This window comes from Oncorhynchus mykiss, chromosome 2, assembly GCF_013265735.2.
Source record: "Oncorhynchus mykiss isolate Arlee chromosome 2, USDA_OmykA_1.1, whole genome shotgun sequence".
In the NCBI taxonomy this organism is placed as follows: domain Eukaryota; kingdom Metazoa; phylum Chordata; class Actinopteri; order Salmoniformes; family Salmonidae; genus Oncorhynchus; species Oncorhynchus mykiss.
In genome coordinates, this window is record NC_048566.1 from 101,620,934 (window position 1) to 101,646,176 (window position 25,243).

General features: G+C 43.5%; 1 protein-coding gene across 1 annotated transcript in view; it reads left to right on the plus strand.

Moving 5' to 3' along the window:
* The first annotated feature begins 13,696 nt into the window (after positions 1-13,696).
* The window catches only part of LOC110516669 (mitochondrial glutamate carrier 1), a 60,855-nt gene continuing 49,308 nt past the window's right edge, over positions 13,697-25,243 (plus strand). The window contains exons 1-4 of the mRNA XM_036961212.1: positions 13,697-13,834; positions 17,871-17,996; positions 19,263-19,318; positions 19,870-19,960. Of these exons, the coding sequence (XP_036817107.1) occupies positions 13,815-13,834; positions 17,871-17,996; positions 19,263-19,318; positions 19,870-19,960 (293 nt within the window). The 5' untranslated portion in view covers positions 13,697-13,814. The remainder of the gene's footprint in view (positions 13,835-17,870; positions 17,997-19,262; positions 19,319-19,869; positions 19,961-25,243) is intronic.

Sequence of the window (25,243 nt, forward strand, 5' to 3'; positions counted from 1 at the left end):
CGTTGGCTATGTAGAGATGGTATAGTCCTGTAGAGATGGTATAGTCCTGTAGAGATGGTATCAGGGAAAATAACCTCACACTCAACATCAACAAAACTAAGGAGATGATTGTGGACTTCAGGAAACAGCAGAGGGAACACCCCCCTATCCACATCGATGGAACAGTAGTGGAGAGGGTAGTAAGTTTTAAGTTCCTCGGCGTACACATCACAGACAAACTGAATTGGTCCACCCAGACAGACAGCATCGTGAAGAAGGCGCAGCAGCGCCTCTTCAACCTCAGGAGGCTGAAGAAATTCGGCTTGTCACCAAAAGCACTCACAAACTTCTACAGATGCACAATCGAGAGCATCCTGGCGGGCTGTATCACCGCCTGGTACTGCAACTGCTCCGCCCACAACCGTAAGGCTCTCCAGAGGGTAGTGAGGTCTGCACAACGCATCACCGGGGGCAAACTACCTGCCCTCCAGGACACCTACACCACCCAATGTCACAGGAAGGCCATAAAGATCATCAAGGACAACAACCACCCGAGCCACTGCCTGTTCACCCCGCTATCATCCAGAAGGCGAGGTCAGTACAGGTGCATCAAAGCTGGGACCGAGAGACTGAAAAACAGCTTCTATCTCAAGGCCATCAGACTGTTAAACAGCCACCACTAACATTGAGTGGCTGCTGCCAACACACTGACTCAACTCCAGCCACTTTAATAATGGGAATTGATGGGAAATGATGTAAATATATCACTAGCCACTTTAAACAATACTACCTAATATAATGTTTACATACCCTACATTATTCATCTCATATGTATACGTATATACTGTATTCTATATCATCTACTGCATCTTTATGTAATACATGTATCACTAGCCACTTTAACTATGCCACTTTGTTTACATACTCATCTCATATGTATATACTGCACTCAATACCATCTACTGTATCTTGCCTATGCCGCTCTGTACCATCACTCATTCAGAGTTTCAGTTGGTAAAGTAGAGATGGTATAGTCCTGTGAGAGTGTCAGTTGGTAAAGTAGAGATGGTATAGTCCTGTGAGACTACGTTCATTGGTAATGTAGAGATGGTATAGTCCTGTGAGACTACGTTGGTAATGTAGAGATGGTATAGTCCTGTGAGACTCCGTTCATTGGTAATGTAGAGATGGTATAGTCATGTGAGACTCCGTTCATTGGTAATGTAGAGATGGTATAGGTCAGAGAGCGTTTGAGAGGCAGGTTTATGATACGCTCCTAGGCTCCGCTTGTGTTTGCAGTTCAGAATGTGCAGCTCAGGGTTGTGAGGTGCTGACAACAGTCACTGGCAGGGAACTTGTAAACAACAAGTGTGAACCCTTAGCCCAGGGTTAACAAATGCTTGTGTGAAAACACAGGCTAATCTAGCCTGGGACCAGTCTAGCATGGGCCTAATCTAGCCTGGGGCCAGTCTAGCCTGGGGCTAATCTAGCCTGGGGCCAGTCTAGCCTGGGGCCAGTCTAGCCTGGGGCTAATCTAGCCTGGGGCTAAGAACAATGCAGTGTTCTTCTATCAGTAGTCAGGTCAGAAGAGAGAGATAGGTTGTGTGACTGCCAGAGATTATCGATTTACAAGGCTTCCATGCTCATCCAGAGGCGGCACTCCTAGTGGTCGGGGACTTTAAAGCAGGGAAACTTAAATCTGTTTCACCTCATTTCTACCAGCATGTTACATGTGTAACCAGAGGAGAAAAAAACTCTAGACCACCAGCCTTTCAAAGCACCTCATGACTACAGATGTGAGTGCTACAGGTAGTCATTTAGACAGGTTATCTTAGTGTTCTTGGGCACAGGGACTATGGTGGTCTGCTTGAAACATGTTGAAACATGTTGGTATTACAGACTTGGTCAGGGACAGGTTGAAAATGTCAGTGAAGACACTTGCCAAGCAGAGTATATGTCCTGGTAATATGTCTGGTCCTGCGGCCTTGTGACTGTTGACCTGTTTAAAGGTCTTATTCACATTGGCTACGGAGAGCGTGATCGCACAGTTGTCCGAAACAGCTGGTGCTCTCATGCATGCTTCAGTATTGCTTGCCTCGAAGCGCGCATAGAAGTCATTTAGCTCGTCTGGTATTCTCGTGTCACCGGGCAGCTCATGGCTGTGCTTCCCATTGTAGTCCGTAATAGTTTGCAAGCCCTGCCACATCCGACGAGCATCGGAGCCGGTGTAGGATTCAATCTTAACCCTGTATTGTTTGATGGTTAGTCGGAGGGCATAGCTGGATTTCTTATAAGCGTCTGAATTTCCCTCTCCTTGAAAGTGGCAGCTCTAACCTTTAGCTCGGTGACAATGTTGCCTGTAATCCATGGCTTCTGGTTGGGATATGTACGTACGGTCAATGTGGGGACGACGTCGTCGATGCACTTATTAATGAAGCCGGTAACTGAGGTGGTGTACTCCTCAATGCCATCGGATGAATCCCGAAAGTTATTCCAGTCTGTGCTAGTGAAACAGTCCTGTAGTTTAGCATCCGTTTCATCGGCCCACTTCTGTATTGAGCGCATCACTGGTACTTCCTGTTTGAGTTATTGCTTGTAAGCAGGAATCAAGAGGATAGAGTTATTGTCAGATTTGCCAAATGGAGGGCGAGGCAGAGCTTGTTTTTGTTTGGTTATGACCTTACACAGCTCGTTGAGTGTGGTCTTATTGCCAGCATCGGTTTGTGGTGGTAAATAGACAGCTAAGATGAAAACTCTCTAGGTCAATAGTGTGGTCTACAGCTTATCATGAAATCCTCTACGTCAGGCGAGAAAAACCTTGAGACTTCCTTAATATTAGAGATTGCAGCTGTTGCTGACAAAGAGACACACCCCCCCCTTGAGTCTCCCCACCGATTCCCTTTGAAGTGAACTTTTGACCAGGGTGGAATACAGTCCCTTCACAAAGACTAATTCCACATATTGTTTTGTTACAGACTGAATTCAAAATGGACTTCTTCCTCACCCGTCTACACACAATACCCTATTATGACAAAGTGAAAACATGTTTTTAGAAATACACTAATATCTCATTTACACAAGTATTTACACCCCTGAGTCACCTTTGGCAGCGATTACAGCTCTGAGTGTTTCTGGGGTAAATCTCTAAGAGCATTGTGCAACTTTTGCCCGTTATTCTTTAAAGAATTCTTCAAACTCTGTCAAATTGGTCAAATGCTTGTCACTGCTAGACAACCATTTGCAGGTATTGCAGTAGATTTTCAAGTAGATTGAAGTCAAAACTGTAACTCGGCCACTGTCTTCTTGGTAAGCAACTCAAGTGTAGATTTGTGTTTTAGGTTATTGTCCTGCTGAAAGGTGAAATCTCTCAGTGTCTGGTTGAAAGCAGACTGAACCAGGTTTTCCTCTAGGATTTTTCCCGTGCTTAGCTCCATTCAGTTGATTTTTTATCCTGAAAAACTCCCCAGTCCTTAACGATTACAAGAATACCCATAACATGATGCAGCCATCATTGTGCTTGGTGTGAGTGGTACTCAGTAATGTGTTGTATTGGGTTTGCCCCAAATATTTTCAGGACAAAAAGTGAACTGCTTAGGAACATGTTTTGCAGTATTACTTTAGTGCCATGTTGCAAACAGGATGCATGTTTAGTCATCTTTCAGACAGGATAGACTATCTATCAATCATTCATTCATTCACTGCACCCAGCCTGCCACGGGAGTTGCTGGTCCGCGATGAGACAAACCCGGACGAAGCTAGGCCAATTGTGCATCGCACCACGGACCTCCCCGTCGCAGCCGGTTGGTTACGAACCCAGAGTCTCTGGTAGTACTGTGCCCTCAACCACTGCGCCACCCGGGAGGCCCTTGACTAATGTTTTTAGGAGTGCGACTGCATCTAGGGTATTACGCAAGGTTCAATTTAGATCTTCAGTTAGCTGGTTAACAGATTTTTGAACTCTGACGTCCTTGGGTAGGTGGAGGGAGTCTGGAAGGTAATCTAGGAATCTTTGGGTTGTCTGAGAATTTATAGCATGACTTTTGATGCTCCTTGGTTGGGGTCTGAGCAGATTATTTGTTGCGATTGCAAACATAATAAAATGGTGGTCCGACAATCCAGATGCATTATGTGTCATTAGAGCAGGTGTTCTTACAATCAATCATAACTTAATAGGGTCATATTGATTGGCTTGAAGGGCATTTTAGAGCGTGCAATATTTCCCTATAACTCACAGTATATCAACAGGGTAGAATTCAATGGCTTTACTTCATTCTATAACTCACAATATAATGAAACAGCAGGGAGCAGGTCTCGAACCCTCTACCTTCTAGCCCGAGGTCCCGCGCGCTATCGACTGTGCCGCAAAAGCATGCTCGTGCGGCAGCGTCGAAATTCCGCGCGTTTATAAACCCAGGGTCGTTACAATGTCAACACGGTAGAATTCAATGGCTTTACTTCATTCTTACATATTCTATGTTTGAGCTGCTTTTCAAAGCAAAAAAAAGTTGAATTGAAAACATTATTGTCATTTTTAAAAGGGATTTTCATACTTAGTAAGCTAGGACTGATGGTTTGGTTAGCTGAGCTAGCAAGTCTGTTTGGTTACCACGGCAACCACTGTAGCTATCTAGTAAACATGCTAGCTACTTCAGTGGATGTTGAACACATTTCTACCTGCAAATTAACACACTTCTAGAGGTAAATGTGTTTAATTATAGCCATGGTATAAAAGGGATAATCAACTCGGGTCTCTATTCGTTCTGTGGGAAAATAATGCAACTCTGTGGAAGGTCAGTTTTTCCTACTCCACTAAGCGCGTCGAGGAACACACCTTCCACGGCGTTCATTGATTTTCCATACAACGCATTGTATTATCGTTGTATTATCCTTTACTTATATAGTTACACGTTTATTTGCCTGGTGTAAATGAATTCTTCAGAATTCTTCATTCCCTATATAGTGCACTACTTTTATGGGTCCTTGTCAAAAGTAGTGCACGAGGGAATAAGGTTCTATAGGGCCCTGGTTAACAGTAGTGCACTATATAGGGAATAGGGTTCTATAGGGCTGTATCTGTAGTAATGTAGTACTGTAGTATCTGTTGTACTGTAGTAATGTAGTATCTGTAGTAATGTAGTATCTGTTGTACTGTAGTAATGTAGTATCTGTAGTAATGTAGTATCTGTTGTACTGTAGCACTCTAGTAATGTAGTATCTGTTGTACTGTAGCACTCTAGTAATGTAGTATCTATATACCGAGTCATGAAGCCTCAGTACGCATCATAATCAGTCAGCCAATACCGAGTCATGTATCATGTTCAGTCAGCCAATACGAGTCATGTAGCCTCAGTACGCATCATAATCAGTCAGCCAATACCGAGTCATGTAGCCTCAGTACGCATCATGTCCAGTCAGCCAATACCGAGTCATGTAGCCTCAGTACGCATCATAATCAGTCAGCCAATACCAAGTCATGTAGCCTCAGTACGCATCATAATCAGTCAGCCAATACCAAGTCATGTAGCCTCAGTACGCATCATAATCAGTCAGCCAATACCGAGTCATGTAGCCTCAGTACGCATCATAATCAGTCAGCCAATACCAAGTCATGTAGCCTCAGTACGCATCATAATCAGTCAGCCAATACCGAGTCATGTAGCCTCAGTACGCATCATAATCAGTCAGCCAATACCGAGTCATGTAGCCTCAGTACGCATCATAATCAGTCAGCCAATACCAAGTCATGTAGCCTCAGTACGCATCATAATCAGTCAGCCAATACCGAGTCATGTAGCCTCAGTACACATCATAATCAGTCAGCCAATACCGAGTCATGTAGCCTCAGTACGCATCATAATCAGTCAGTCATATACAGGCAGAGCAAAGTCATATCAAAAACGTTTTAAAAAGGCAGGATGATTGAAGAGTATGTGAACTAAAAATTCAAACCATGATCGAACAGCTGGAGTTTTGCTTGTTAGATTATTTCAGTTAGGTTATTTCAGTTAGATTATTCTATTTAGATTATTTCAGTTAGATTATTTCAGTTAGATTATTCTAGTTAAATTATTTCAATTAGATTATTCTACTGAGATTATTCTACTTAGATTATTCTAGTTAGATTATTCTAGTTAGATTATTCTAGTTAGATTATTTTTGTTAGATTATTTCAGTTAGATTATTTCGATTAGATTATTTTAGTTAGATTATTTTAGTTAGATTATTCTAGTTAGATTATTCTACTGAGATTATTCTACTTAGATTATTCTAGTTAGATTATTCTAGTTAGATTATTCTAGTTAGATTATTTTTGTTAGATTATTTCAGTTAGATTATTTCGATTATATTATTTTAGTTAGATTATTTTAGTTAGATTATTCTAGTTAGATTATTCTAGTTAGATTATTCCAATTAGATGATTCTAGTTAGATTATTTCAGTTAGATTATTTCAGTTAGATTATTCTAGTTAGATTATTCCAATTAGATGATTCTAGTTAGATTATTTCAGTTAGATTATTTCAGTTAGATTATTTTGGGATGACAGTCAGCAAGTGCATAATGTAGGCCTGTTGTAAGGATCAGACCCTGTGTCTTTCAGCATAGCACAGGTATTTTTTTATGGCCCAACTGTTGAGGATTTAATGGTGAGCAAGGGTCAGTTCAGTCAAGCCCTGACTGTTATCTGCCTCATTTAGGGCCTAGTTCTTTTGGCAACACTTTAACCAGGCTGGTTATCAGTTGATGTTCTGTATCTGTAGTCACTGCAGTTCAGTTGGAGTCCAGGGTCTTGTTCATTCGGCAACAAACGGAAGAAAACTGACTAAAAAAAGGGAGGGACACCTATCCTTGTCTAATAAGAAATCCCTGTTTACATTTTCTGTTGCAAAATGTTTTAAAATATTTTGTTACTGTTGTGACCTAATGAACAGAACCCTTGTTAGGGGGACTGACTGTAGCATTGTAGCTTAAAGAGTTCAATGTTCTGCTGTCCTGGTAACCAAGGTTGCATCCCAAATAGAACCCTATTCCCTATATAGTGCACTACTTTAGACCAGAGCCCTATAGAATCCTATTCCCTATATAGTGCACTACTTTAGACCAGAGCCCTATAGAACCCTATTCCCTATTATAGTGCACTACTTTAGACCAGAGCCCTATAGAACCCTATTCCCTATATAGTGCACTACTTTAGACCAGAGCCCTATAGAACCCTATTCCCTATATAGTGCACTACTTTAGACCAGAGCCCTATAGAACCCTATTCCCTATATAATGCACTACTTTAGATCTGGGCCTTATAGAACCCTATTCCCTAATAGTGCACTACTTTAGACCAGAGCCCTATGGGGGCTAGGGAGTAGGGTGCTATATGGTTCCTAGTCAGAAGTAGTGCACTACATAGGGAATAGAGCACAAGTTGGAACATAGGTAAGTTGCTTATTCAACATTTCTATTGTTATTTATCAGTGTTATCAGTCTTCAAAGTACAAAGTAAAGATAGGAAGTGTGTGTGGGTGTGTGTGACGTTTCAAGTCACATTGGAGTGCCACATAAGAAGTTCCACAATAGGCCTGTAACCTGTAGTTTGCCAGATGTGCAGTTTGCTGTCTACTCAACATTTAATTGTTATTTTATTATTTAATCTTTATTTAACTAGGCAAGTCAGTTAAAGAACAAATTAGTATTTAAAATGCCGGTCTAAACGGGCCAAACCCGACGACGCTGGGACAGTTGTGCGCTGCCCTGTGGGACTCCCAATCACGTCCGGATGTGATGCAGCCTGGGTAGGCTAGCCTATTTCTCAACCTCTCTGTTTCTATAGTGGATCAGTTGTTTCTCTGTTTCTATAGTGGATCAGTTGTTTCTCTGTTTCCATAGTGGATCAGTTGTTTCTCTGTTTCCATAGTGGATCAGTTGTTTCTCTGTTTCTATAGTAGATCAGTTGTTTCTCTGTTTCTATAGTGGATCAGTTGTTTCTCTGTTTCCATAGTGGATCAGTTGTTTCTCTGTTTCTATAGTGGATCAGTTGTTTCTCTGTTTCCATAGTGGATCAGTTGTTTCTCTGTTTCTATAGTGGATCAGTTGTTTCTCTGTTTCTCTGTTTCTATAGTGGATCAGTTGTTTCTCTGTTTCTATAGTGGATCAGTTGTTTCTCTGTTTCCATAGTGGATCAGTTGTTTCTCTGTTTCTATAGTGGATCAGTTGTTCCTCTGTTTCCATAGTGGATCAGTTGTTTCTCTGTTTCTATAGTGGATCAGTTGTTTATCTGTTTCCATAGTGGATCAGTTGTTTCTCTGTTTCCATTGTGGATCCGTTGTTTCTCTGTTTCTATAGTGGATCAGTTGTTTCTCTGTTTCCATAGTGGATCAGTTGTTTCTCTGTTTCTCTGTTTCTATAGTGGATCAGTTGTTTCTCTGTTTCTCTGTTTCTATAGTGGATCAGTTGTGTCTCTGTTTCCATAGTGGATCAGTTGTTTCTCTGTTTCTCTGTTTCTATAGTGGATCAGTTGTTTCTCTGTTTCTATAGTGGATCAGTTGTTTCTCTGTTTCTATAGTGGACCAGTTGTTTCTCTGTTTCTATAGTGGATCAGTTGTTTCTCTGTTTCTATAGTGGATCAGTTGTTTCTCTGTTTCTATAGTGGATCAGTTGTTTCTCTGTTTCTATAGTGGATCAGTTGTTTCTCTGTTTCCATAGTGGATCAGTTGTTTCTCTGTTTCCATAGTGGATCAGTTGTTTCTCTGTTTCTATAGTGGATCAGTTATGCTAGTAGCATGCTAGAAACAGACAATGTTAATGTATATTGCATTAAGCTAGCTAGTAGCATGCTAGAAACAGACGATGTTAATGTATATTGCATTAAGCTAGCTAGTAGCATGCTAGAAACAGACGATGTTAATGTATATTGCATTAAGCTAGCTAGTAGCATGCTAGAAACAGACGATGTTAATGTATATTGCATTAAGCTAGATAGTAGCATGCTAGAAACAGACATTGTTTATATATTGCATTAAGCTAGCTAGTAGCATGCTAGAAACAGACAATGTTAATGTATATTGCATTAAGCTAGATTGTAGCATGCTAGAAACAGACATTGTTTATATATTGCATTAAGCTAGCTACAGTAGGTTACACTGCTACTGTCATAGTTCTATGGCACAGCTACATTTCAGTGGCCACTAGCCATGATTGAGACAATGCTATTAACATGTAGTCTAATGTTTGAGCACAACGCTACAGCGCCAGTTACTGCGTTCTACTATCACACACACACACACGCACACACGCACACGCACACACACACACACACACACACACGAGTCTTGTATACGCATACTTCATATAAAGTACTATATAATCATTAAACCCTGAATCTGCAACACTATATAATCATTTTATTTCAAGAAACCCTTGTAATTGATATTGGTTCAGAGGATTTGCAAAGTAAACTGCCTAGAAAAAGGAAGCAGTAAAATTAGAACAGCGAGAAGTTAACAAAAAGCCAGAGGCCTGGGAAGAGAAGTGAGAGAGAGAGGACAGAGGCCTGGGAAGAGATGTGAGAGAGAGAGAGGGCAGATGCCTGGGAAGAGAAGTGAGAGAGAGAGAGGACAGATGCCTGGGAAGAGAAGTGAGAGAGAGAGAGGACAGAGGCCTGGGAAGAGATGTGAGAGAGAGAGAGGACAGATGCCTGGGAAGAGAAGTGAGAGAGAGAGAGAGAGGACAGATGCCTGGGAAGAGATGTGTGAGAGAGAGAGGACAGAGGCCTGGGAAGAGATGTGTGAGAGAGAGAGGACAGAGGCCTGGGAAGAGAAGTGAGAGAGAGAGAGGACAGATGCCTGTGAGAGAGAGAGGACAGAGGCCTGAGAAGAGAAGTGAGAGAGAGAGAGGACAGATGCCTGTGAGAGAGAGAGAGAGATGACAGAGGCCTGGGAAGAGAAGTGAGAGAGGACAGAGGACAGAGGCCTGGGAAGAGAAGTGTGAGAGAGAGAGGACAAAGGCCTGGGAAAAGAAGTGAGAGAGAGAGAGGACAGAGGCCTGGGAAGAGAGAGAGAAAGAAAGAAGAGAGGACATAGGCCTGTCAGAGAGAGAGATAGAAAGAAGAGAGGACAGATGCCTGTCAGAGAGAGATAGAAAGAAGTGAGGACAGAGGCCTGTCAGAGAGAGAGATAGAAAGAAGAGAGGATAGATGCCTGTCAGAGAGAGATATAGAAAGAAGAGAGGACAGATGCCTGTCAGAGAGAGAGATAGAAAGAAGAGAGGACAGATGCCTATGAGAGAGAGAGAGAGAGAGAGAAAGAAGAGAGGACAGAGGCCTGTCAGAGAGAGAGATAGAAAGAAGAGAGGACAGAGGCCTGTCAGAGAGAGAGATAGAAAGAAGAGAGGACAGAGGCCTGTCAGAGAGAGAGATAGAAGAGAGGACAGAGGCCTCTCAGAGAGAGAGAGAAAGAGGGAGAGAGAGAGAGAGAGAGAGAAAGGACTGTGGACTGTAGTCTGTAGTCTGTAGTCTGGACTGTGAAGCCACAGGGAACAGAAGAGAGGTCAGGTGAGGTGAGAGGGAAGCGAGAGGAGGAGAGGAGAGGTGAAGGGAGGTGAGGGGAGGTGAGAAGGAGGGGAGGAGAGGAGAAGAGAGGAGAGGTGAGGTGAGAGGGAGGAGAGGAGAGGAGAAGAGAGGAGAGGTGAGGTGAGACAGGAAGTGGAGAGGAGAGGGAAGAGAAGAGAGGAGAATTGAGGTGAGAGGGAGGAGAAGAGAGGAGAGGTGATGTGAGACAGGAAGTGGAGAGGAGAGGGCGTAGGTCCTCCATTGGGACTCGTCAGTGAGATAGTGACCTCATCTGACCCCTACACTACAGCCCACCACACACACACACACACACACACACACACACACACACACACACACACACACACACACACACACACACACACACACACACACACACACACACACAAGCACAGTGTACAGCACAGCCAGGGCCCTGAGTCCCCATCCAAACCAAATGCAACACACTGCCATGGAGCACAGCTGCATTCTCAGTGTCCACTGCTCCAGCTGTGTTCATTCTAGGCCTGGTACTCACAAGATAAATATCCATGCTGTTCCATCTCTACTGTATAGGCCTAATTGTATACCGAGGATCTGTTTTTCAAGTAAAAAGATAAGTCAGAAAAAGTCTGAGTGGAAAAGAAAGAATGTTCTGTGTTGGAGAGTCACGACTAAAGAGGAAAAGGGTGGGGGGTGGGGGGTGGGTGGGAGAGGGTGGGAGGGAGGGAGAGGGTGGGAGGGAGGGAGGGAGGGAGGGAGAAGGAGAGAGTCACGACTGAAAAGGAAAAGGGTGGGGGGGGGAGGGTGAGAGGGATGGAGAGAGAAGGAGGAGGGGGGGAAAGAGAGGGAGGGAGGGAGAAAGCGAAAAGGTGGGTGGGAGGGAGGGAGGGAGAAGGGGGAGGAAGAGAGAGAGAGGGGGAGGGAGAGAGAAGGAGGGAGGGATAAGGGGGGCTGGGTAATAGCTCGGCGAGAGAGACGTCGTGATTGGTTGTGGAAAGGGGGTGGAGAGCGTGTAGGGGGAAATGGAAAGCAGATTTCCACATCAGGGCTGTTTCTGCTCTGCTGTGTACCACACATCAGGGCTGTTTCTGCTCTGCTGTGTACCACACATCAGGGCTGTTTCTGCTCTACTGTGTACCACACATCAGGGCTGTTTCTGCTCTGCTGTGTACCACACATCAGGGCTGTTTCTGCTCTGCTGTGTACCACACATCAGGGCTGTTTCTGCTCTACTGTGTACCACACATCAGGGCTGTTTCTGCTCTACTGTGTACCACACATCAGGGCTGTTTCTGCTCTACTGTGTACCACACATCAGGGCTGTTTCTACTCTACTGTGTACCACACATCAGGGCTGTTTCTGCTCTGCTGTGTACCACACATCAGGGCTGTTTCTGCTCTACTGTGTACCACACATCAGGGCTGTTTCTGCTCTGCTGTGTACCACACATCAGGGCTGTTTCTGCTCTACTGTGTACCACACATCAGGGCTGTTTATGCTCTGCTGTGTACCACACATCAGGGCTGTTTCTGCTCTACTGTGTACCACACATCAGGGCTGTTTCTGCTCTACTGTGTACCACACATCAGGGCTGTTTCTGCTCTACTGTGTACCACACATCAGGGGCTGTTTCTGCTCTACTGTGTACCACACATCAGGGGCTTCCGAGTGGCGCAGCAGTCTAAGACACTACGTCTCAGTCCTAGTCACCGGTTCGGATCCTGGCTGTATCACATCCGGCCGTCATAAAGGGTACATAAATCAAATGTAGCGTCTTTCTCTAAGTTTTACCACCAGTCTGATTATGAAGCTTTATGTGGATGCTTTTTCTTTGTGCTTCACCAATTCAATACAGAACATAATGTAGACCGTGTAAACGCAAACCAAGCAACACCAGGCAACGTACATGCAAACAGATATACTCTGCTATAGGGCAACACCAGGCAACGTACATGCAAACAGATATACTCTGCTATAGGGCAACACCAGGCAACGTACATGCAAACAGATATACTCTGCTATAGGGCAACACCAGGCAACGTACATGCAAACAGATATACTCTGCTATAGGGCAACACCAGGCAACGTACATGCAAACAGATATACTCTGCTATAGGGCAACACCTGGCAACGTACATGCAAACAGATATACTCTGCTATAGGGCAACACCAGTGTAATGTCAGTACAGTATTCTGATGGCCACCCATCATTAAAACCTCTTATTAAGGATCGGATCCATTTTTTTTTTTTTTTCATTTTTCGCCTAAAATCTAACTGCCTGTAGTTCAGGCCATGAAGCAAGGATATGCATATTCTTGGTACCATTTGAAAGAAAACACTTTGACGGTTGTGGAAATGTGAAATTAATGTAGGAGAATATAACACATTAGATAATAGATTAGATAATAATAATAAAAGATAATACAAACAAAAAAATATGTGTTTTCTATGATTTTATATGTTCCATCATCTTTGAAATGCAGGAGAAAGGCCATAATATCATATTGGAGTTTAGGCGCAATTTAGATTTTGGCCACTAGATGACAGTAGTGTGCCAGCAAAGTTTCTTATTGATCCAGTGAAGCGTTGCAATATATAAGCCTTTGATGTGAGGATACTGCTAACTGAATGAGTATAGCAGCCCACGATAAGGCCACTTTGACAATGTAGGACAAGTCTTAGGAAACAATGTTGTATGGTGACTGTGTGTGTGTGTGTGTGTGTGTGTGTGTGTGTGTGTGTGTGTGTGTGTGTGTGTGTGTTGTTGACGTATTTCAGGGCAACAACCCCTTGTCCCGAGCGTTGATGTTGTTAGCTAACAGCTTCTATCTTTCACCTGTTTCAGATATCCCTCCCTATCGGAACCTCAACTTGTACTGACCAGCCGGCCCTTCAGAGACCAGATATCCCTCCCTATCGGACCTCAACTTCTACTGACCAGCCGGCCCTTCAGAGACCAGATATCCCTCCCTATCGGACCTCAACTTCTACTGACCAGCCGGCCCTTCAGAGACCAGATATCCCTCCCTATCGGACCTCAACTTCTTGCGCTTCAGAGGCCAGCTGACAGACAAGACAACTGACTGATCGAAAATAATAATAATAATAATAACGTTTGGATTCAAAGTTTTAAAGACACAGAAACTAAGGAAGAGCTAACCAAGCAAAAAGACTGCATTATAGACTAAAGAAAGAAACACACAACAACAATAACAACAGCAGCAGATGGACTGACTGGCACATCAGACAGACACATATCAACTCTCTGACGACCAGCCGGCGCCTCACATAAATGGCTGACAAGCAGATCAGGTGAGCTAATGGCTACAAAGACTACACTGTGAAATAGAACCCTATTCCCTATATAGTACAGGACTTTAGACCAGAGCCCTATAGAACCCTATTCCCTATATAATACACTACTTTAGACCAGAGCCCTATAGAACCCTATTCCCTATATAGTGCACTACTTTAGACCAGAGCCCTATAGAACCCTATTCCCTATATAGTGCACTACTTTAGACCGGAGCCCTATAGAACCCTATTCCCTATATAGTGCACTACTTTAGACCAGAGCCCTATAGAATCCTATTCCCTATATAGTGCACTACTTTAGACCAGAGCCCTATAGAACCCTATTCCCTATATAGTACACTACTGTTGTCTGGGATTTACCGTCTCGACATTTACAAGAAAAAGAAGAAAGAGACCTTCATTTTGATGGGTGGAATTGAAAAAGGTTATCATTTAATACAGTTGAAATGTTTACAAATGAGATGCGGTGAAATGAAACGGAAAGTACAACCTAGTCAGTTGTAAAGGGAAAGTACAACCTAGTCAGTTGTAAAGTACAACCTAGTCAGTTGTACAGGGAAAGTACAACCTAGTCAGTTGTACAGGGAAAGTACAACCTCGTCAGTTGTACAGGGAAAGTACAACCTAGTCAGTTGTAAAGGGAAAGTACAACCTAGTCAGTTGTACAGGGAAAGTACAACCTAGTCAGTTGTAAAGTACAACCTAGTCAGTTGTACAGGGAAAGTACAACCTAGTCAGTTGTACAGGGAAAGTACAACCTAGTCAGTTGTAAAGTACAACCTAGTCAGTTGTACAGGGAAAGTACAACCTAGTCAGTTGTAAAGTACAACCTAGTCAGTTGTAAAGTACAACCTAGTCAGTTGTACAGGGAAAGTACAACCTAGTCAGTTGTAAAGTACAACCTAGTCAGTTGTACAGGGAAAGTACAACCTAGTCAGTTGTAAAGTACAACCTAGTCAGTTGTAAAGTACAACCTAGTCAGTTGTAAAGTACAACCTAGTCAGTTGTAAAGTACAACCTAGTCAGTTGTACAGGGAAAGTACAACCTAGTCAGTTGTAAAGGGAAAGTACAACCTAGTCAGTTGTAAAGTACAACCTAGTCAGTTGTAAAGTACAACCTAGTCAGTTGTAAAGTACAACCTAGTCAGTTGTAAAGGGAAAGTACAACCTAGTCAGTTGTAAAGTACAACCTAGTCAGTTGTACAGGGAAAGTACAACCTAGTCAGTTGTACAGGGAAAGTACAACCTAGTCAGTTGTAAGGGAAAGTACAACCTAGTCAGTTGTAAAGGGAAAGTACAACCTAGTCAGTTGTAAAGTACAACCTAGTCAGTTGTACAGGGAAAGTACAACCTAGTCAGTTGTAAAGGGAAAGTACAACCTAGTCAGTTGTACAGGGAAAGTACAACCTAGTCAGTTGTAAAGTACAACCTAGTCAGCTGTAAAGGGAAAGTACAACCTAGTCAGTTGTAAAGTACAACCTAGTCAGTTGTACAGGGAAAGTACAACCTAGTCAGTTGTAAAGTACAACCTAGTCAGCTGTAAAGGGAAAGTACAACCTAGTCAGTTGTAAAGTACAACCTAGTCAGTTGTACAGGGAAAGTACAACCTAGTCAGTTGTAAAGGGAAAGTACAACCTAGTCAGTTGTAAAGGGAAAGTACAACCTAGTCAGTTGTACAGGGAAAGTACAACCTAGTCAGTTGTACAGGGAAAGTACAACCTAGTCAGTTGTAAAGGGAAAGTACAACCTAGTCAGTTGTACAGGGAAAGTACAACCTAGTCAGTTGTAAAGTACAACCTAGTCAGTTGTAAAGTACAACCTAGTCAGTTGTAAAGGGAAAGTACAACCTAGTCAGTTGTAAAGTACAACCTAGTCAGTTGTAAAGTACAACCTAGTCAGCTGTAAAGGGAAAGTACAACCTAGTCAGTTGTACAGGGAAAGTACAACCTAGTCAGTTGTACAGGGAAAGTACAACCTAGTCAGTTGTACAGGGAAAGTACAACCTAGTCAGTTGTAAAGTACAACCTAGTCAGTTGTACAGGGAAAGTACAACCTAGTCAGTTGTAAAGTACAACCTAGTCAGTTGTAAAGGGAAAGTACAACCTAGTCAGTTGTACAGGGAAAGTACAACCTAGTCAGTTGTAAAGGGAAAGTACAACCTAGTCAGTTGTAAAGTACAACCTAGTCAGTTGTAAAGTACAACCTAGTCAGTTGTAAAGTACAACCTAGTCAGTTGTAAAGGGAAAGTACAACCTAGTCAGTTGTAAAGTACAACCTAGTCAGTTGTACAGGGAAAGTACAACCTAGTCAGTTGTAAAGTACAACCTAGTCAGTTGTACAGGGAAAGTACAACCTAGTCAGTTGTACAGGGAAAGTACAACCTAGTCAGTTGTACAGGGAAAGTACAACCTAGTCAGTTGTAAAGTACAACCTAGTCAGTTGTACAACTGAATGCCTTCAACTGAAATGTGTCTTCTGTATTTAACCCAACTCCTCTGAATCAGAGAGGTGGGTGGGGGGGTGGGGGGGGGCTGCTTTAATCGACCCGCCCGGGGAACAGTGTTAACTGCCTTGCTCAGGGTCAGAAAGACATATTTTTACCTTGTCAGCTCGGGGAACAGTGTTAACTGCCTTGCTCAGGGTCAGAAAGACAGATTTATACCTTGTCAGCTCGGGGAACAGTGTTAACTGCCTTGCTCAGGGTCAGAAAGACAGATTTATACCTTGTCAGCCCGGGGAACAGTGTTAACTGCCTTGCTCAGGGTCAGAAAGACATATTTTTACCTTGTCAGCTCGGGGAACAGTGTTAACTGCCTTGCTCAGGGTCAGAAAGACAGATTTATACCTTGTCAGCTCGGGGAACTGTGTTAACTGCCTTGCTCAGGGTCAGAAAGACAGATTTATACCTTGTCAGCTCGGGGAACAGCGTTAACTGCCTTGCTCAGGGTCAGAAAGACAGATTTATACCTTGTCAGCTCGGGGAACAGCGTTAACTGCCTTGCTCAGGGTCAGAAAGACAGATTTATACCTTGTCAGCTCGGGGATGCGATCCAGCAACCTTTTGGGAAGTAAGTTATGAAAATGAACACTCAGATTATAGTGATGTTATGTCTGATCTCACAAACAATGTCAAGTCTGTTTAGAGGTGTAATCTTACATTTTTAATCTGAGGGTAATCCTGCTAGTGATATACTTGTTGAATTATGCAACAGAATGTGACAACACCAGTAATTAGTCCGTCTAGACAGCCAGGTGAGTGCAGGTGGGCCTAGCATGTTTTGGGTCGTTGCAGCCCTCTTCCACCCCTTTATGTTAATCTATTTGCATATATGCAAATCCACCCTTGTGTTTATGCAAATGGCTACATATAATATTATTTATTTTAACACAAAATACCTATAAAATATCTGACACCAATAGAACAAATTAGTGTATTCTAAGAAAATAAATGTGAAATTTGACCATAAATTAAATACCGGAATTTCAACCAAATTCCTGAACTCCATTTGTTATTTGTCTGAACCTGTAAAGTGTTTTATCTAATTCAGTCAATATGTCGGATCTAAACTTTTGGAGGGAATGTATTCATTGTCCAATTACTACATTTATTCTAATTGTTTTTAACAATTTTGATGACCGTTGCTACTGTTCTCCTCCTCCTCAGCGACCTTCTTCTCCCTGTAGTCAACAATCACATTCTCAGTGTGTTTTATGTTGCTTCTGTATATTAGCTGATGAAATTAACATATTGTGATATTTGGTGTCCGCGGTGGGATGATGTAACACTAGAAAAGTTAAATAAAATGTCAGCGTTATTTTAAAGTTACTGGTTTGTCTCCTCTCTCAAATTGTGCTTCTGTCTTCACTTCATCTCCTCTCCCTCTCCTCTCCCTCTCCTCTCCTCTCCTCTCCCTCTCCTCTCCTCTCCTCTCCCTCTCCTCTCCTCTCCCTCTCCTCTCCGTCTCCTCTCCTCTCCTCTCCTCTCCATCTCCTCTTCATCTCTTCTCTCCCATGATCCTCTCCTCCTCCCCAGTTTGCCTGCCAAATTGATAAATGGTGGGATCGCAGGGCTGATCGGCGTGAGCTGTGTGTTTCCCATTGACCTGGCCAAGACCCGCCTGCAGAACCAGCAAAATGGATCACGACTCTACACCAGCATGTATGTATCACAGTATAGTTTCCCGACATGGGTGCGAACCAATGCCCACCTGCACACAGCAACACTGTCCACCCAAGACTGTATTGTAATCGCTCTACCAAACTCAGGACTTAATGCTTCTACAACTCACATTTCACCAGTTAAATCTCTATCTATTTGGAATACACAACCAACCAGCCAATAACAGATCTACAACACACAACCAACCAGCCAATAACAGATCTACAACACACAACCAAACAGCCAATAACAGATCTGCATCACACAACCAGACAGCCAATAACAGATCTACAACACACAACCAGCCAGCCAATAACAAATCTACAACACACAACCAAACAGCCAATTAACAGATCTACATCACACAACCAGCCAGCCAATAACAGATCTGCTGGTTCTATGTTCTAGATCCGTTATTGACTGGTTGGTTCTATGTTCTAGGTCCGTTATTGACTGGTTGATTCTGTGTTCTCGGTCCGTTATTGACTGGTTGGTTCTATGTTCTAGGTCCGTCATTGACTGGTTGGTTCTATGTTCTAGGTCCGTTATTGACTGGTTGATTCTGTGTTCTAGGTCCGTTATTGACTGGTTGGTTCTATGTTCTAGGTCCGTTATTGACTGGTTGGTTCTGTGTTCTAGGTCCGTTATTGACTGGTTGGTTCTATGTTCTAGGTCCGTTATTGACTGGTTGATTCTGTGTTCTAGGTCCGTTATTGACTGGTTGGTTCTATGTTCTAGGTCCGTTATTGACTGGTTGGTTCTGTGTTCTAGGTCTGTTATTGACTGGTTGGTTCTATGTTCTAGGTCCGTTATTGACTGGTTGGTTCTATGTTCTAGGTCCGTTATTGACTGGTTGGTTCTATGTTCTAGGTCCGTTATTGACTGGTTGATTCTGTGTTCTAGGTCCGTTATTGACTGGTTGATTCTGTGTTCTAGGTCCGTTATTGACTGGTTGGTTCTATGTTCTAGGTCCGTTATTGACTGGTTGGTTCTATGTTCTAGGTCCGTTATTGACTGGTTGGTTCTATGTTCTTGGTCCGTTATTGACTGGTTGATTCTGTGTTCTAGGTCCGTTATTGACTGGTTGATTCTGTGTTCTAGGTCCGTTATTGACTGGTTGGTTCTATGTTCTAAGTCCGTTATTGACAGGTTGGTTCTATGTTCTAGGTCCGTTATTGACTGGTTGGTTCTATGTTCTAGGTCCGTTATTGACTGGTTAATTCTTTGTTCTAGGTCCGTTATTGATTGGTTGGTTGTGTGTTTTAGGTCCGACTGTCTTATCAAGACCATCCGCTCAGAGGGATACTTCGGGATGTACAGAGGTAGGTTTGGGTGAGGAGGTGACAGGTCACACTGAAGCCAAGCAGCACAGTGAGGTCATTGTGCCATATGCTGACCACTGATACCCTGATACACACACACACACACACACACACACACACACACACACACACACACACACACACACACACACACACACACACACACACACACACACACACACACACACACACACACACACACACACCAGTATACAGAACATTAGTAGTAGCCTGAGTGCCTGGGAATTGGTAAATCCTCATAATTCTCTCTCACATCTCTCCCCCTCTTTCTCTCTCTCTCTCACTTCCTCTCTCTCTCCCCTTCTCTCTCTCTCTGTCACTTCCTCTATCTCAAACCCCTCTCTCTCTCTCCCCCTCTCTCTCTCTCACTTCCTCTCTCTCGCTCTTTCTCCCTCTCCCTCTCTCTCTCTCCCTCTCTCCCTCTCTCTCTCTCACTTCCGCTCTCTCACACCCCCCCCCTCTCTCTCTCTCTCACACCTCTCTCTCCCTCTCTCTTTCTCTCTGTCCCTCACTTCCTCTCATTGTTACAGGGTCTGCGGTGAACTTAACCCTGGTCACTCCAGAGAAAGCCATCAAGCTAGCAGCAAATGACTTCTTCAGACAATACCTCTCCAAGGATGGGTAAGATGTGATGACTAAGACTAACACACACACACACACACACACACACACACACACACACACACACACACACACACACACACACACACACACACACACACACACTCCTTGACACATCACACTATGCGGCCTGTGTCTCTGTCTCACTGTGTCTCTGTCTCACTGTGTCTCTGTCTCACTGTGTCTCTATCTCACTGTTTGACTGTTTCTCTGTCTCACTGTGTCTCTGTCCCACTGTGTCTCTGTCTCACTGTGTCTCTGTCTCACTGTGTCTCTGTCTCACTGTGTCTCTGTCTCACTGTGTCTCTGTCTCACTGTTTGACTGTTTCTCTGTCTCACTGTGTCTCTGTCTCACTGTGTCTCTGTCTCACTGTGTCTCTGTCACACTGTGTCTCTGTCACACTGTGTCTCTGTCTCACTGTTTGACTGTTTCTCTGTCTCACTGTTTGTCTCTGTCTCACTGTGTCTCCGTCTCACTGTGTCTCTGTCTCACTGTGTCTCTGTCTCACTGTTTGACTCTGTCTCACTGTTTGTCTCTGTCTCACTGTTTGTCTCAGTCTCACTGTGTCTCCGTCTCACTGTGTCTCTGTCTCACTGTGTCTCTGTCTCACTGTTTGACTATTTCTCTGTATGAATGTTTGACTGTTTCTCTGATTAGTTTTCTACCAATGCTTCAGTAAGGTGCTTTCACTATACTGAAAGATTAGAAACTGCAGTTGTTTCTACGACACAGGATTATTTCATTTAACTGTTCACCGAGACCGTGTAGAACAAACGTTGGCCCAGATTTTTAGCTACATAGCAAATTGGTTCTGACATAGCTCTCCCATAATGCTATCCTCCTGATTCCTGCTTACAAGCGAAAACTAAATCAGGAAGTACCAGTGACTTGCTCAATAAGGAAGTGGTCTGATGAAGCGGATGCCACACGACAGGATTGTTTTTTTAATAGCACAGACTGGAATATATTCCGGGATTCATCCAATGGCATGAAAGAGTATACCACCTCAGTCACTGACTTCATCAATAAGTGCATCGACGACGTCGTCACCACAGTGACCGTACGTACATATCCCAACCAGAAGCCATGGATTACAGGCAACATCCGTACCGAGCTAAAGGCTAGACCTGACAAGGCTAGACACGAATCCGGACGTAATAAATCCCGCTATGCCCTCAGACGAACCATCAAACAGGCAAAGCATAAATACAGAACTAAGATTGCCTCCTACTACACCGGCTCTGACGCTCGTCGGATGTGGCAGGGCTAGCAAACTCTTATGGACTACAAAGGGAAGCACAGCCGAGAGCTGCCCAGTGACACAAGCCTACCGGATGAGCTAAACTACTTCTATGCTCACTTCGAGGAAAGCAACACTGAAGCATGCATGAGAGCACCAGCTGTTCCGGAAGACTGTGTGATCGCGCTCTCCGCAGCCGATGTGAGTAAAACTTTAAACTGGTCAACATTCCGTGGGGCCATAATGGATTACCAGTTTGCGTACTCAGAGCATGCGCGGACCAACTGGCAAATGTCTTCACTGACATTTTCAACTTCTCCCTGACCGAGTCTGTAATACCTACATGTTTCAAGCAGACCACCATAGTCCCTGTGCCCAAGACAGCGAAGGTAACCTGCCTAAATGACTACCGCCCCGTAACACTCAAATCTGTAGCCATGATCAAGGCTCACATCAACACCATCATCCCGGAAACCCTAGACCCCACTCCAATTCTCATACCGCCCCGAAAGATCCACAGATGATTGCAGTCTCTATTGCACTCCATACTTCCCTTTCCCACCTGGACAAAAGGAACACCTATGTGAGGATGCTGTTCATTGACTACAGCTCAGTGTCCAACACCATAGTGCCCTCAAAGCTCATCACTAAGCTAAGGACTCTGGAACTGAACACCTCCCTCTGCAACTGGATCCTGGACTTCCTGAATGGCCACCCCCAGGTGGTAAGGGTAGGTAACAACACATCTGCCACGCTGATCCTCAACATGGGGCCCCTCAGGGGTGTGTGCTCAGTCTCCTCCTGCACGTCTCCAACACCATAATTAAGTTTGCTGATGCCACAACAGTGGTAGGCCTGATCACCGACAACGATGAAACAGCCTATAGGGAGGAGGTCAAAGACCTGTCATTGTTGTGCCAGGACAACAACCTCTCCCTCAATGTGGAAAAGGAGGGCCAAACACGCCCCCATTCTCATTGACGGGGCTGTAGTGGAGCGGGTTGAGAGTTTCAAGTTCCTTGGTGTTCACATCACCAACAAACATCACCAACAAACTATTATGGTCCAAACACACCAAGAAAGTTGTGAAGAGGGGCACAACAACACCGTTTCCCCCCTCAGGATACTGAAAAGATTTGACATGGGTCCTCAGATCCTCCAAATATTTCTATAACTGCACCATTGAGGGCATCCTGACCAGTTGAATCACTGCCTGGTATGGCAAGTGCTCGGCCACCAGACTATTTTTGCATTGACACCCCCCCATGGTTTTTAGACTGCTGCTACTCGCTGTTTGTTATCGATGCATATCCACTTTACCCTTACCTACAGTGCCTTGCAAAAGTATTCATCCCCCTTGGCGTTTTTCCTATTTTGTTGCATTACAACCTGTAATTTAAATATATTTTTATTTGGATTTCATGTAGTTGACATTGGTCCACATTGGTGAAGTGAAATATTTTTTTAAACTTATTTTAAAAATGTCTAAAAAAGTACAAACGGAAAGTGGTGCGTGCAAATGTATTCACCCCTTTGATATGAAGCCCCTGAATAAGATCTGGTGCAACCAATTACCTTCAGAAGTCACATAATTAGTTAAACAAAGTCCACCTGTGTGCAATCTAAGTGTTGCATGATCTGTCAAATGATCTCAGTATATATACACCTGTTCTGAAAGGCCCCAGAGTCTGCATCACCACTAAGCAAGCGGCACCATGACGACCAAGGAGCTCTCCAAACAGGTCAGGGACAAAGTTGTGGAGAAGTACAGATCAGAGTTGGGTTCTAAAAAAATATATCCAAAACTCTGAACATCCCACGGAGCACCATTAAATCCATTATTAAAAAATGGAAAGAATTTGGCACTCCAACAAACCTGCCAAGAGAGGGCTGCTCACCAAAACTCACAGACCAGGCAAGGAGGGCAATAATCAGAGAGGCAACAAAGATAACCCTGAAGGAGCTGCAAAGCTCCACGGCAGAGATTGGAGTATCTGTCCATAGGACCACTTTAAGCCATACACTCCACAGAGCTTGGCTTTACGGAAGAGTGGCCAGAAAAAAAGCCATTGCTTAAAGAAAAAAAATAAGCAAACACGTTTGTTGTTCACCAAAAGGCATGTGGGAGACTCCCCAAACATATGGAAGGAGGTACTCTGGTCAGATGAGACTCAAATTGAGCCTTTTGGCCATCAAGGAAAATGCTATGTCTGGCGTAAACCCAACACCTCTCATCACCCCGAGAACACCAGCATTGTGGTGCCAGCATCATGCTGTGGGGATGTTTTTCAAGGACTGGGAAACTGGTCAGAATTGAAGGAATGATGGATAGCGCTAAATACAAGGAAATTCTTGAGGGAACCCTATTTTAGTCTTCCAGAGATTTGAGATTGGTACGGAGGTTCACCTTCCAGCAGGACAATGACCCTAAGCATACTGCTAAAGCAACACTTGAGTGGTTTAAGGGGAAACATTTAAATACATGTCTTGGAATGGCTTAGTCAAAGCCCAGACCTCAATCCAATTGAGAATCTGTGATATGACTTAAAGATTGCTGTACACCAGAGGAACCCATCCAACTTGAAGGAGCTAGGGGAGTTTTGTCTTGAAGAATGGGCAAAATCCCAGTGGCTAGATGTGCCAAGCTTATAGAGACATACCCCAAGAGACTTGCAGCTGTAATTGCTGCAAAAGGTGTCTCTACAAAGTATTGACTTTAGGGGGGTGAATAGTAGTTTCTTGTTTGTTTCACAATAAAAACGTATCTTGCATCTTCAAAGTGGTAGGCATGTTGTGTAAATCAAATGATACAAACCCCCCCCCCCAAAAAAAATCTATTTTATTTCCAGGTTGTAAAGCAACAAAATATGAAAAATGCCGAAGAGGGGTGAATACTTTTGCAAGCCACTGAACATGTACAAATGACCTCGACTAACCTGTACCCCCGCACATTGACTCAGTACTTTAGTTTATTTAGTAAATCTTTTCGTAACTCTATTTTCTTAAAACTGCATTGTTGGTTAAATAGGGCTTGTAAGTAAGCATTTCACAGCAAGGTCTACTACACCTGTTGTATTCAGCATTTCACAGCAAGGTCTACACCTGTTTTATTCAGCGCATGTTACAAATAGATATTGATTTTTGATTTGATTTGAATTGTCATCTGCAGTTCTTACACAAAATATCTGATATTCGTCTGATATTAATCTGCATTCTTAATATTTCTACTTTCCCGGTGGACAAAATCACATTTCCTGACTTTTCTATGTAGCAGTCTGAGAGGATCAGTATTTTGTACAATCTCTGGAAAACTACTGTAAACTACAGCAGGAAAATGACTGTAAACTATGTCTGGAAAAATACTGTAAACTATCACAGGAAAACTACTGTAAACTATCACAGGAAAACTACTGTAAACTATCACAGGAAAACTACTGTAAACTATCACAGGAAAACTACTGTAAACTACTGTAAACTATCACAGGAAAACTACTGTAAACTATCACAGGAAAACTACTGTAAACTATCACAGGAAAACTACTGTAAACTATCACAGGAAAACTACTGTAAACTATCTCATGAAAATCAATCAATTGTCCAAATAAGGGAAAGTAGAGCAGACTGAACAGCTGGTGTTACTGAGACCACTTTCCCTGCTGCTCTGTCCAGTGGTGTTACTGAGACCACTGTGTCCTGCTGCTCTGTCCAGTGGTGTTACTGAGACCACTGTCCCCTGCTGCTCTGTCCAGTGGTGTTACTGAGACCACTGTGTCCTGCTGCTCTGTACAGTGGTGTTACTGAGACCACTGTGTCCTGCTGCTCTGTCCAGTGGTGTTACTGAGACCACTGTCCCCTGCTGCTCTGTCCAGTGGTGTTACTGAGACCACTGTCCCCTGCTGCTCTGTCCAATGGTGTTACTGAGACCACTGTCCCCTGCTGCTCTGTCCAATGGTGTTACTGAGACCACTGTCCCCTGCTGCTCTGTCCAGTGGTGTTACTGAGACCACTATGTCCTGCTGCTCTGTCCAGTTTCTTGTTTGTG